At 40.8% G+C, this 12,169-nt stretch overlaps 1 protein-coding gene across 2 annotated transcripts in view; it reads left to right on the top strand.

Annotated features, from left to right (window-relative positions):
* LOC109917455 (solute carrier family 13 member 3-like) overlaps positions 1-11,717 on the top strand; it is a 34,995-nt gene extending 23,278 nt beyond the window's left edge. For both annotated transcript variants that reach the window (XM_048608266.1, XM_048608265.1), the window contains exons 8-10: positions 4,050-4,211; positions 7,634-7,771; positions 11,354-11,717. In XM_048608266.1, coding sequence (XP_048464223.1) covers positions 4,050-4,211; positions 7,634-7,771; positions 11,354-11,521 — 468 coding nt within the window. In that variant the 3' untranslated portion in view covers positions 11,522-11,717. The remainder of the gene's footprint in view (positions 1-4,049; positions 4,212-7,633; positions 7,772-11,353) is intronic.
* The last annotated feature ends 452 nt before the right edge of the window (positions 11,718-12,169 follow it).

Here is a 12,169-nt window from a genome sequence, read left to right as displayed (position 1 = left end):
TTGTGGATGGTTTGCGAGATGATGGTTTGGTGCTCAGGGGTGGGGTCTTGAACAAGGGGGCGGTAGGAGGAGGTGTCGGAGAGTTGGCGTCCGGCCTCGGCGATGTAGAGGTCAGTGCGCCATACTACAACTGCACCTCCCTTGTCCGCGGGTTTTATGGTGAGGTTGGGATTGGAGCGGAGGGAGCGGAGGGCTGCACGTTCTGCGGGGGAGAGGTTGGAGTGGGTGAGAGGGGTGGAGAGGTTGAGGTGATTGATGTCTCGACGGCAGTTGGAGATGAAGAGGTCGAGGGAGGGTAGGAGGCCTTGGGGTGGTGTCCAGGAGGAGGGGGCATTGACATAGACATTTTGGAGAACATGGAGTTCTTTGTATTTTGTTGTCCCCAAAAATGACACATATCCATTTATTTTGCATTGCTATTTCATAATTAGACATTCCCCATTTTTGTAATTGGAGTACATAGGAGGACCTGAGGCACCGACTTCAGTATAACAACTTTCAAGTTGCATAACCATAAATCATTCATTTGAATAGATGTAGTATCATTGCAAACTTGACAGGAGCTCACTGTTTTCTGCTTTAATTTTGTAGTATACTCTCATCATGTGAATTCCTGTGCTGAAGGTACAATTAACTATATTTTCTAGGGTTAGTAACTCACACTCATTCAAAGGCAAGATGTTTTGTTCCATAAAATGTTTTCCTGCTCCACAAGGGGAGGGAGAAAGATAGTAGGACCTAGCTCATAAGTCAACCTCTGATGTAGAATTAGGAGTGTAGGTTGAAGAACAGAACATGAAGAATGGCCAATTAGCAAAGCCTTTGTGTATCTGTTTTTTTCCTGACCATTATACATTAGGATCAGCACTAGCTCATTCAGCCCCTCTAACTGTTCTACCATTCAATAATATCTTGGCTGGTCTGATGATGGCCTTGCCTCTACATTTCTTTAATAACCTTTGACTCCCTTGTTAGTTAAGAATCTATCTATCTCTGCCTTATAAGTTTTCACTGACTGAACCTGCACTCTCTGGGGAAGATAGTTCCAAAGACACACAACTCTTCTCATCACCAGCTTAAAGAGGAGACTCCTGAATTTTTAAGCAGGATACTTAAAAAATACCAACGGTACTACACAAGTCAGCATGGATTTGTGAAAGGGAAATCATGTTTGACAAACCTACTCAAAGAATTTGAGGATAAAACTAGTTGAATCAATGAGGGAGAACCAGTGGCTGTGATGTATTTGGATTTTCAGAAAGCTTTTGATAAAGTCTCGTAGAAGAAATTAGTGTGCAAAATCAAAGTACATGGGTTATGCTGATATGCTAGATGGATTCAGAATTGGTTAGCAGAGAGGAAGCAGAAAACAGGAATACATAGATCTTTTCTGGAATGGAATGAGGTGAGAAATGAGGTACCACAGAAATCCGTGCTTAGGCCCAAGCTATTAGCAATATATACCAATGATATGAATGAAGGTATCAAATATGATATTTCTAAGATTGCTGATGTCACAAAACTAGGTTGGAACATGAGTAGCGAGGAGGATATAAAGATGCACCAAGGTGACTTAGACAAGTTGAGTGACTGCATGAATATATGGTAGATGCAATTTTTAAAAAATTTCATTCATGGGACAAGGGCATGCTGGCTAGGCCAGGATTTATTCCCCATCTGTAATTGCCCAGAGGGCAGTTAAGAGTCAACCACATTGCTGTGGGTTCTGAAATCACGTGTAGGCTGGGCCAGGTAAGGATGGCATTTTCCTTCCCTAAAGGACATTAGTGAACCAGATGGGTTTTTCCAACAATTGACAATAGATTCATGGTCATCATTAGATGCTGGGTGACTACTTAAATTTAATTCCAGACTTTTTTTAAAAAAATTGAATTCAAATTCCACCATCTGCTGTGGCAGAATTCAACCCCATTATATGGGTCTCTGGGTTAATAGTCCAGTGATAATACCAGTAGGCCATTGCCTCCCCAGTGCAGGTAATGTAGGTAAATGTGAGGAAGGAAAAACATAATGGCAAAGTATCATTTAAATGTTGGTAAATTGGGAAACATTGATGTAAAAAGGGACCTGGGTGTACTTGTGTAGTGGTCACTGAAAGCAAGCATGTAAGTACAGAAAACGTTAAAGCAAAATGGTGTGTTGGCACTCATAGCAAGAGGGTTTGAGTACAGGAGCAAAGAAGTCCTACTGCAGCTGCACCAGGCCTTACTGAGACCACACCAGCTGTATCATGTGCAGTTTCCTAAACTAACGAAAGACATAGAGGGGGTGCAGAGAAGGTTCACCAGACTGATTCCTGGGATGGCAAGTTTGTTGTATAGGGAGAAATTGGATCAAACTTGGCCTGAGTTCACAGGCATTGAAACAAATGAGAGAGGGTCTCATCGAAATGTGTAAAATTCTGACAGGGATGGACAGACTGGATGCAGTGATGATGTTTCCACTGACTGGGGAGTCCAGAATAAGGGATCACAGTCGCAGAAGATGCAGTAGGCAACTTCAGACTAAGATGAGGAGAAATTTCCTCACTTAGAGGGGAGTGAACCTATGTAATTCTCTACCACTGAAGGTTATTGAGACCAAGTCACTGAACATATTTAAGAAAAAAGAGACTAAAGGCTAAAGGTGTCAAGGACATAGTGCAAGGGCAGAAATATGATGTTGAGATAGAGGATGAGCCACGATCAAATTGAATAGCAGAGTGAGTCTAATGGACAGAATGGCCTACTCCTGTTTCCATTTTCTATGTTTCCCTAAATGTTAACTGTCAATCACATTAATGCATGCATTGTCTATTGCAATGCCTTGACTGATCAGAGTCTACTTGCCAACCAATCAGAACTCTTCTCAAATGCAGTTTAAATGTTGATTTTCCGTTTGAATTTGTATTCTGGAAAAATGTCCTGATGGGTGAACATTGAAAAGCTTGTGACTTTTTTCAGCAATTCTCTTGAACTTTCCCTCTCACCCCAAGTATCACTTGAGTTAACATTCTCAGAACTGCTTCTAAGGCATTTACATCCTTTCTTAAATAAAGAGGTCCAAACTGGACACAGTACTCCAGATGTAGCCTCGCCAATTCTCTATACAACTGTAACAAAGCATCCCTGATTTTATCTTGCATTCCTCTTGCAATGAACAACAACATTCCATTTGTCTTCCTATTCCCTTGCTGTACCAAATATTTGTGATTCCTGTCAACCAGATTCCTCTGTTCCTCACAATACATCAATCTCACTTCATTTACAGTCCTGCTGAATTGGAGCTCACAGTTCTTTGGAGTTATGAAGTAGAGTCATATTGGACTTGAAACATTAACTCTGTTCCTCTCTCCACAGAGGTTGCCAGACCTGCTGAATTTCTCTTTTTATTTCTGATCCCTACTAAGGTATCATTTAACCGCACACCCAGAAACTGAAAAGATCTAAAAATTGAAGGTCTTTTTGAAAGTGGACTCGAACAGACCTGTAGACAGGCTTCCTTCAGGCCTTTTGGAAGAAAAATCTCTGCTTAACTCGAACAGACCCAAACCGACCCAAAGAGAGCCCCAAAGAATTATAATGGACCTAAGTGTATCCTGGTAAATGCCAGTGTTTTGATTTTGTGCCTGATTTTTCACTCTGTGAATAGCTGTTTATACACACCTATGCATATAATGTGATCAGTGATAGTTGGGTGTAGCCATTACTGGAAATGATAACCATTCTGAATTATTTAACTGATTCATTATGCAAGGTGGCAAAGATTTCCCGACACATTCAGCAGAATGTGACAGGTCCCAGAAATTCAAACAGGTACCATGACCTTGATTTTAACCTTATTTGCCATGTTAGAACAAGTGACTAAAACTGTGCAAATCTGTTAACTGTCTTGTACACAAAAACTGAAAATATCCTTCATCTGAAAAATAGTTGGTCCTGAGGATACCATATTTTCACAGGTTTTGGTTTGGTGCATCTTCTTCCAGAATGTCCAAACCCTTTGAATTTAGCATTTTGCTTGTCTAACTTAAAGTATCTATTTTCCAGGCTTCTGGACTGTCCATCTGGATAGGCAACCAACTTCAGCCAATGGTGACTATCAAGCCAACTACAGCGATTATCCTAATCTGCTTGCTGATATCATGTTTTACTGAGTTCGCCAGCAACACTGCTACGATTGTAATAATGTTACCAATTGTGGCTGAATTGGTGAGTTTCTTGAAAGAGTGGGAAAAGAAAAGCTTGCATTTTGATGGCTCGTTCCATGACCTTAGAATATCCCAAGCACTTTGCAGTATTTTTGAAAAGTTCCACAGTGCAGGAAACTTGGGAACAACTTGCATACACTAAGGTGCCTACAAGCAACAGTATTATCCTGACCCAGTAGCATGTTTAGTGGTGTTGACTGATGGCGAGATATTGGCCAGCTATCTGAGAAGATTGCCTTGCATGTGTTAAAACATTGTGGCTACAAGAGCAGGCCAGAGGCAGGAAATTCTGCAGTGGGTAACTCAACTCCAGGCTACCAAAGTCTGTCCATGATCTTCAAGGCACAAGTCGGGTGTGTGATGGAATACTTCCCATTTGCCCGGATGGGTGCAGCTTCAACAACACTCAAGAAGCTCAACACCATTCAGGACAAACTACAGAAACACAGAAGCTAGGACCTGGATTAAGCAATTCAACCCCTTGAACCTGCTCTGCCATTCAATACAATCATGGCTCATCATTGAGTTCAAAACCCTGATCATACCCTCCACTAATGCCCCTTGGTATCTTTAGCCACAAGAGCCACCTCCTTCTTGAAAACACATAATGTTTTGCCTTCAACCACTTGCCGTATGGTGAATTCCAGAGGCTCAGCACTCTCTGAGTGAAGAAATTTTTCCACATTTCAGTCCTAAAAGGTTTGTCTCATATCCTTAAACTGTGTCCCTGGGCTCCCCCACCTTCGGGAACATCCTCCCTGCATCCTGTTATAATTTTATGGGTTTCCATGAGATCCTCCCTCATTCTTCTAAACTCCAGCGAGTACAATCCTAACTGATTCACTCTCTCCTCATATGTCAGTCCTGCCATCCCAGGAATCAGTCTGGTAAACCTTCACTGCGCTCCCTCCATAGCAAAAACATCCTTCCTCAGGTAAGGAGACCAAAACCGCACATAACATTCCAGCTATGGCCTCATGTATAATTGCAGCAAGACATCCTTGATCCTGCACTCAAACCCTTGCGTTATGAAGGCCAACGTACAGTTTGCTTTCTCTTCCACCTGCTGCACCTGCATACTTACTTTCAATGGATGGTGCATGAGGACACCCAGGTCTCATTGCACATTTCCCTCTCTCAATTTACATTCAAATATTAATCTGCCTTCCTGTTTTTGTTCCCAAAGCAGATAACCTCACATTTATCCTCATTATACTGCATCTGCCATGCTTTTGCCCACTCACACAGCCTGTTCAAATTACACCGGGACATTTCTGCATCTTCCTCACAGCTCACCCTTCCACCCAGCTTTGAGTCATCTGCAAATTTTGAGACGTTATAATTAGTCCTCTCATCTAAGTCGTTAACATATATTGTGAATAGTTAGGGTCCTTGTACCGATCTCTGTGGTACCCCACTAAACCCTGTCTGCCATTCAGAAAACAACATATTTGTTCCCACTGTGCAGCCACTTGATTGGCACCTCATCCACTTTTTCTGATATTCACTCCTTTCATTAGTGACACTCAGTAGCAGCAGTGTATACCATCCACAAGATGCACTGCAGCAACACACCAAGGCTCCCCAACAACACCTTCCAAACCTACAATCTCTACCACCTGGAAGAGGAAGGGCAGCAGCTGCATGGGAACAACCAACTGCAAGTTCTCCTCCAAGTTACACACCATTCTGATTTGGAACGATACCATCATTCCTTCATTGTTGCTGTGTCAAAATCCTGGACTCCCTTCCTACAACACTGTAGATGTCCCTACATCAAAATGACTGCAGTGGTTTAACAGGGCAGCTCACTACCATCTTCCTCAGGGCAATTAGGGATGGGTAATAAATGCTGGCTTAGCCAGCGATGTCCATATCCCATAAATAAATAAGAAGAATTAACAGTCTTTTTTTAAATTGCGGTTTTAAAATGACTGTGTTCACTACCTACATTAGCACATGGACTGACAATGTTTCAATTACAATTTATTCTAAAATCCTTATCTTGGATTTTATCTCCACCTCTCTGTGGTTTCATCCATCCACACTATAATTTCTTCCAGCCATACAACCTCTACCCCTGGAATGACTCCCTTCGAATCAGTGGGGTATGAAGGGCTGGGGTGGGGTGGGGGAGGGGAGGGTGGTGTGTGGCATTGGGTGTCACTCCACTTGACAGGACCCTAGGCCACATTTTACAGGTAGCAGTGAGTTCAATGGGTGCATCTGTCAGAGCGCCACCCAGAGCAGTAGCCATTGCTGGGACTACATCTGGAGGAAGAGGATACAGGAGTGTTCATATGCCCTCTGAGTCAGACTGATGAGGACTGGAGGCACTTGCATCCATCAGGCAGGCTCCAACAAAGCAGTAGAAATTGTTAGGAGCATGTACCATTGCTGCCAGTCATAGACCAAAACCTATTCAAAGAAATTAAGGACCTCCTGCCATCAGATCTGCTCAGAACCTGCCAGGATTTTCCCGTCTCTCTCTCTCTCCCCATGTCACGAAGAGACCCTTCTGCCACTGGTAAAGTGCCAGTGGAATCAGGAATAGATCCTTAATTAGGATAGTAGGCAGACTCCCCACCACATTACCTGACACTGGCAAAATGGAATGGTGAATGTGGTGTCAAGCATATCACTTGATACCTGCCCTCCCCGCTACCCCGACAGCCCTGAAAAATCACAGCCCTGCAATCAAAAAGCAGAAGTGGATTTTTATCTACAAGCTGGAGAGGGATCAGAAGAGATTTAGCAAGATGTTGCCGGGTATGAAAGTTTTAAGTTATATAGAGATGCTGGATAGACAGGGACTTTTTTCACTGGAGCTTAGAGGGTTGAGAGGTGATCTTACAGAGGTTTATAAGATCATAAGGGGTATAGATAGGGTTAATGGTAGGTGTCTTTCCCTAAGAAGGGGGATTTCAAGATGAGGGTGCATATTTTTAAGGTGAGAGGAGAGAACAAAGAACAAAGAAAATTACAGCACAGGAACAGGCCCTTCAGCCCTCCAAGCCTGCGCCGATCCAGTTCCTCTATCTAAACCTGTCGCCTATTTTCCAAGGAAAAGAGAGATTGAAAAAAGACATGAGGGCCAACTTTTTTACACAGAGAGCAGTTCACGTGTGGAATGAGCTTCCTGAGGAAATGGTAGATGCAGGCATAGTTACAACAATTAGGTAAGTATATGAATAGGAAAGGTTTGGAGAGATTTGGGTCAGGAGCAGGCAGGTGGGATTGGTTTAGTTTGGTATTATGTTTGGCATGGACTGGTTGGGCCGAAGAGTCTGTTTCCATGTTGTATGACTTTATGACTATGACTCTATAATATAGTCTTTCTAATGCCAATAGGATTGATATCTAATGGGTTGCATTCAATTGCAAGGACAGAATCTCATCCCATTTACTTATCATTTATTACAGGCTTTGCACATGAGGGTGAATCCCCTCTATCTGATGGTCCCTGCAACTGTTGTAGGTTCCTACGCTTTCATGCTTCCAATATCAACACCTCCAAACTCAATTGCTTTTGCTACGGGCAATCTAAGGGTCATCGATATGGTATGTAGGATTCCTGAGTTGAAGAAGCAGTTTGAAATTGCTTTGAACTTCAATGCATAAAATTGAAATCAGTGATGTGCCGTTGATCAACGATTGTTGAGATGTTAGGGAATTCTTTAACTTTGCCCTTTCCTACAATGAGTCCAGGTCCTTGTTGTGACTGAGGGCATTAAGGTTAATGTTGGTTCACGATGGAATGACTTTCATTTAAATGAAGGTTATCCCCATCTATCTTGACCATTTAGAAGATAGACGTGTGTATATTAATGTGCCATACTGGCCTACGCCAAGGTGAATACGCGTAGGTTTCAATTTTTTTAGTTTACGTTTCTGGCAAACGTGAATTATACCTATGTTGAGGCTAGGAGATTTGACAGTATTGGTGTAAATCACCTGGAACATTCGGTTTGGAATCACCATGGAACTTTCAATATAGTCAATTCACTGGAGAGAAATTGATGATTGGTAGAATTGATAATTATCTCCATCCCTGTCTTTGTTTTACCTGGGAAATCCCTCATTCTATTACCTTTCAGGTCTTTGATTTCAATAATGTTAAATTCCTTTTCATTTCCCTTTAATGCTATTTTCTCACTTGCAAAGCAGATGCATCCCTGTTTCCTTGAACAAAATTCCCATCCTATATTTCCAAGGTTTTTGGCATCTGCAAACTTTGAAGTTATGCCCTGTGTTCCAGGAATTATTTCTTTATTGAGCCGTCTTCTTGACATTTTCTTGAGGGCTACATTTCGATTTTGAGTGACAACCTTTTGGTTTTGAGGGGCTCCTTTCCCATTGTTACCAATGCATTTATTAAGTGATATAGCCGTGTACTAGCAATGCCTTCTGTACTTACACAAGTGATATTTAGACTGACTTCAAGCAGAAATAGAAGAATTCATCAGTATCTTAAATATTTATCATCCCTGCAAAGTCCCAACCCACAAGGAAAATATTAATTTCTGAGATAGCACAGCATTTATATTAGCACAAGACAACAGGTATAATTTAGCAACAACAATTATTTTCAAAATAACTGACACTTCTACACACAAAAAAACTATCACTCTAAACATACCTCAGCAAATCAGTGAGGTCACAGCTAATGTGTTTCCATCACATATACACAAGGCTGAAGCATTTTAACCAGGTAGCTACTTTTTTTAAAGCATCTTTCATCTCAATTTCAAATTTAAATTTAATAATTGGCACACAGTGTTTATAACAATAACACTTTTTTCCAAATTTATTTGCTTCCAAGTCTATGCAGCCTTATGCGAGAGACTCCACCTTCATCTACATCTCAATGATTTCGAAGATTTCTTGGCTCTCAGTTAGCTGACAATTCAATGCTTTGTTGACAATTTAAAACTGTTCCCTCGTGTTACCGGCATGCCTTCCCGCATTGAACCAGGGTTAATCTCCTGGCTTGCTGGAGTGGTAGAGTGGGGAATATGTTGGACCATGAAGTTACAGATTGTGTTGGAATACAATTCTGCTGCTGCCAATGATGCCTAGTTTTGAGTTGCTAGATCTGTTTGAAATCTGTCTCATTTAGCACAGTCATAATGCCATACAACACAATGGAGGAAGTGGTAAAAAATACTGGCTCCAATGCGATCAATAGTTGAGTAGTTTGTGGACAAAAAAATTCTAATACCAATGACTAGTATCAAACTTAATTTGATAACACCCTTGCGAAGTGCCTTGGGATGTTTAACTACATTTAAGCACGGTAAAGCATACTGAAGTTGCAGTGAGTCAATCGTAATAGTGAATACAATGGGCTCGATAATTACAATATGGATGAAATATTTTATACATAAGTCAAATGCAAGCAATTTTTTGCAGCTACTACAGTTTAAAAATGCTTTACAAACTGTTATCTTCATCCCAAATTATCCCGTTATCAATATGTTTAGGGGCTGGTGTTAACACTGACTAAAGTTTACTAGACAGGTGATCAATTAACAGACTTGTGTTTGCGAGATTGTGAATGACCTTTAGAAGTGCTACATGATGCACGCAAAACACTAAAAGACATGTGATTTGATGTCCAGGTCATGGTTGAGCAGTTTTTGACAAACAAGAGTGTCTTCAGTTCCCATTCAGTTTTGAATTGGTGAGAGTAGTTCCAGGGCTGAAAATCTCTCAGAATTTTTAGCCATAATTTGCAGCTTTGGATCAGCAAATTTAAAAAAAAATGAAGTGAGCAGATGAGACAACAGTTGACTGTCTGTCTCTATATGAACTGTTCCATTTAGTTATCAGACTCAGATCAGTAGGCATTTTGTACACATGCAGTAATTCCTGTAAAAAACCTTCCCCTGTTACATCCAAAGCTGAGTCTGCTGTCCCATTGCTACCGGTATAAGCTGGCAGTGTTGCTTTCCATTTCTGAAAGTAGATGGAAAATTCCTGTTGAGCCAAATTTGTCTTGATCAACCAGATTCTGATCAACTAACTGCACATTTAATGAATTTTGTTAAACTGGAAAGGAGGAAGGATGAGTGAGAGATCCAAGAAATCAAAGTCGAACCAAGTCCAGTCGTTGCAGGACATCAACAAAACTAATTAAATGCCAAAGTATATTGTTTTAGAAAGGAAGAACTTATGCTTATAAAGTGAATTTTCATAATGTCAGGTTGTCTCAAACTGTTTCACACCTAATAAAGTGCTTATTTTTGAAATGTAACTTGTGATAATGTATGAAGGACAGCAGCCAGTTTGAATATGATAAGGCCCTACCAACAGCAAGGAGATAAATAACCACAATGTTAGCTAGGATGTTAAAGAGAACACACTTGCTCTTCAAATATGAGTTCCTTTATATTGGGAGAGGTGATGGCCTAGTGGTATAATTGCTATGCTATTAATCCAAAGACCCAGATAATGTTCTGGGACCTTGGTTTGAACCTTGCCAAGGTAGATGTTAGAATTTGAATTCAATAAAAATCTGGATTTAAGCGCCTAATGATGACCATGAAACTATTGTTCAGAAAAATCCAACTGGTTCACTAACATCCTTTAGGAAAGGAAACTGCTGTCTTTAGCTGGTCTAGCCCACATGCGACTCCAGACCTAAAGCAATGAGCTTCACTCTCAACTGTCCTCTGAGCAATTAGGGATGGGCAATAAATGCTGATATAAACCAGTGATAGCCAGACAGCATCTTATAGAAATACATAAAATTCTAACAGGGCTAGACAGACTAGATGTAGGGACAATGTTTTCCTGGCTGGGTCCCCCTAGAACCAGGTGTCACTGTCTCAAGACACGAGGTAGACTATTTAGGACTGAGATGAGAAAACTTTTCCTCATTCAATTCTATACTACAGAAGGCTACAGAGTTCAAATCACTGAATGTATTCAAGAAGTATATAGATTTTTTTTTGGATTTTAAGGGTATCATGGGAGTAATGACAGAAAGAAAGAATATGGCATTGAGGTAGAGAAGCAGCTATGGTGTATTGAATGACAGAGCAGGCTCGAAGGGCCGAATGGTCTACTCTTGCTTCAAGTTTCTATGTTTCTCTCATTTCACCTTAATCCACTATTAATGTATTGGATTTGTCTATGCAGGTGAAGTCCGGATTCATCATGAACCTTTTGGGCATCTTTCTGCTCTTGCTGGCCATAAATACCTGGGGTCTATATGTGTTCGAGCTGTCCACTTATCCTGACTGGGCCAGAATCCACACACAGGATGCCCAGAATGGCACCATGATCTCCCTGAATGGAACTATATAATACATGACAACACTGTGAGACATCAAGTCACAAGACTTCCAAGGTCAATGATATAATGTTGCCAAAGTGAACCAACCGTTGAGAAATTAGATTGGATCCAACTGTGAGAGCGTGAAAAAGACCTGAACAACTTACACATGATTTTTAAAAATTGCTGTATGCTAAATTAAACATTAACTTTTATGTTGGATATAAAGCCATAGTAGTTTTTTCTTAAAAGGAAATTGTTTAAATTTGTTTCTTTTGCCTCTAATCGTAATGGCTAAAATGTACTTTACCGGGTGAATTAAAGTTAAAACATTCCCAAGGAAAGAGGCATCTTCACATATTCAGTCACTGAGTGGCCAGCTTCACTTCAATGTTGTGAAAAGCAATGAGTTAATTTGCTTTTTTCTCAGTACTAAATATTGTCACTCATTAGTGAGTCAATCAAGGATTATGGGGAGAAGGCAGGAGAACAGGGTTGAGAAATATATAAGCCGTGATTGGCTTATAGAGCAGACTTGATGAGCTAAATGGCCTCATTTTCTCCTATATCTTATGGTCTAAATGTCACTAAATTAAATCTCTGCATTTAGCGCAGTAACAAAGGAACAGTAATGGAACGCGATATACAGAATGGGCCAGATTTTCATCTTCGGGGTGAAA

Source organism: Rhincodon typus, chromosome 19, assembly GCF_021869965.1.
Source record: "Rhincodon typus isolate 14 chromosome 19, sRhiTyp1.1, whole genome shotgun sequence".
NCBI lineage: Eukaryota > Metazoa > Chordata > Chondrichthyes > Orectolobiformes > Rhincodontidae > Rhincodon > Rhincodon typus.
The sequence above is the reverse complement of the archived record's forward strand: the minus strand, read 5'-3'. Positions and strand labels throughout refer to the sequence as shown.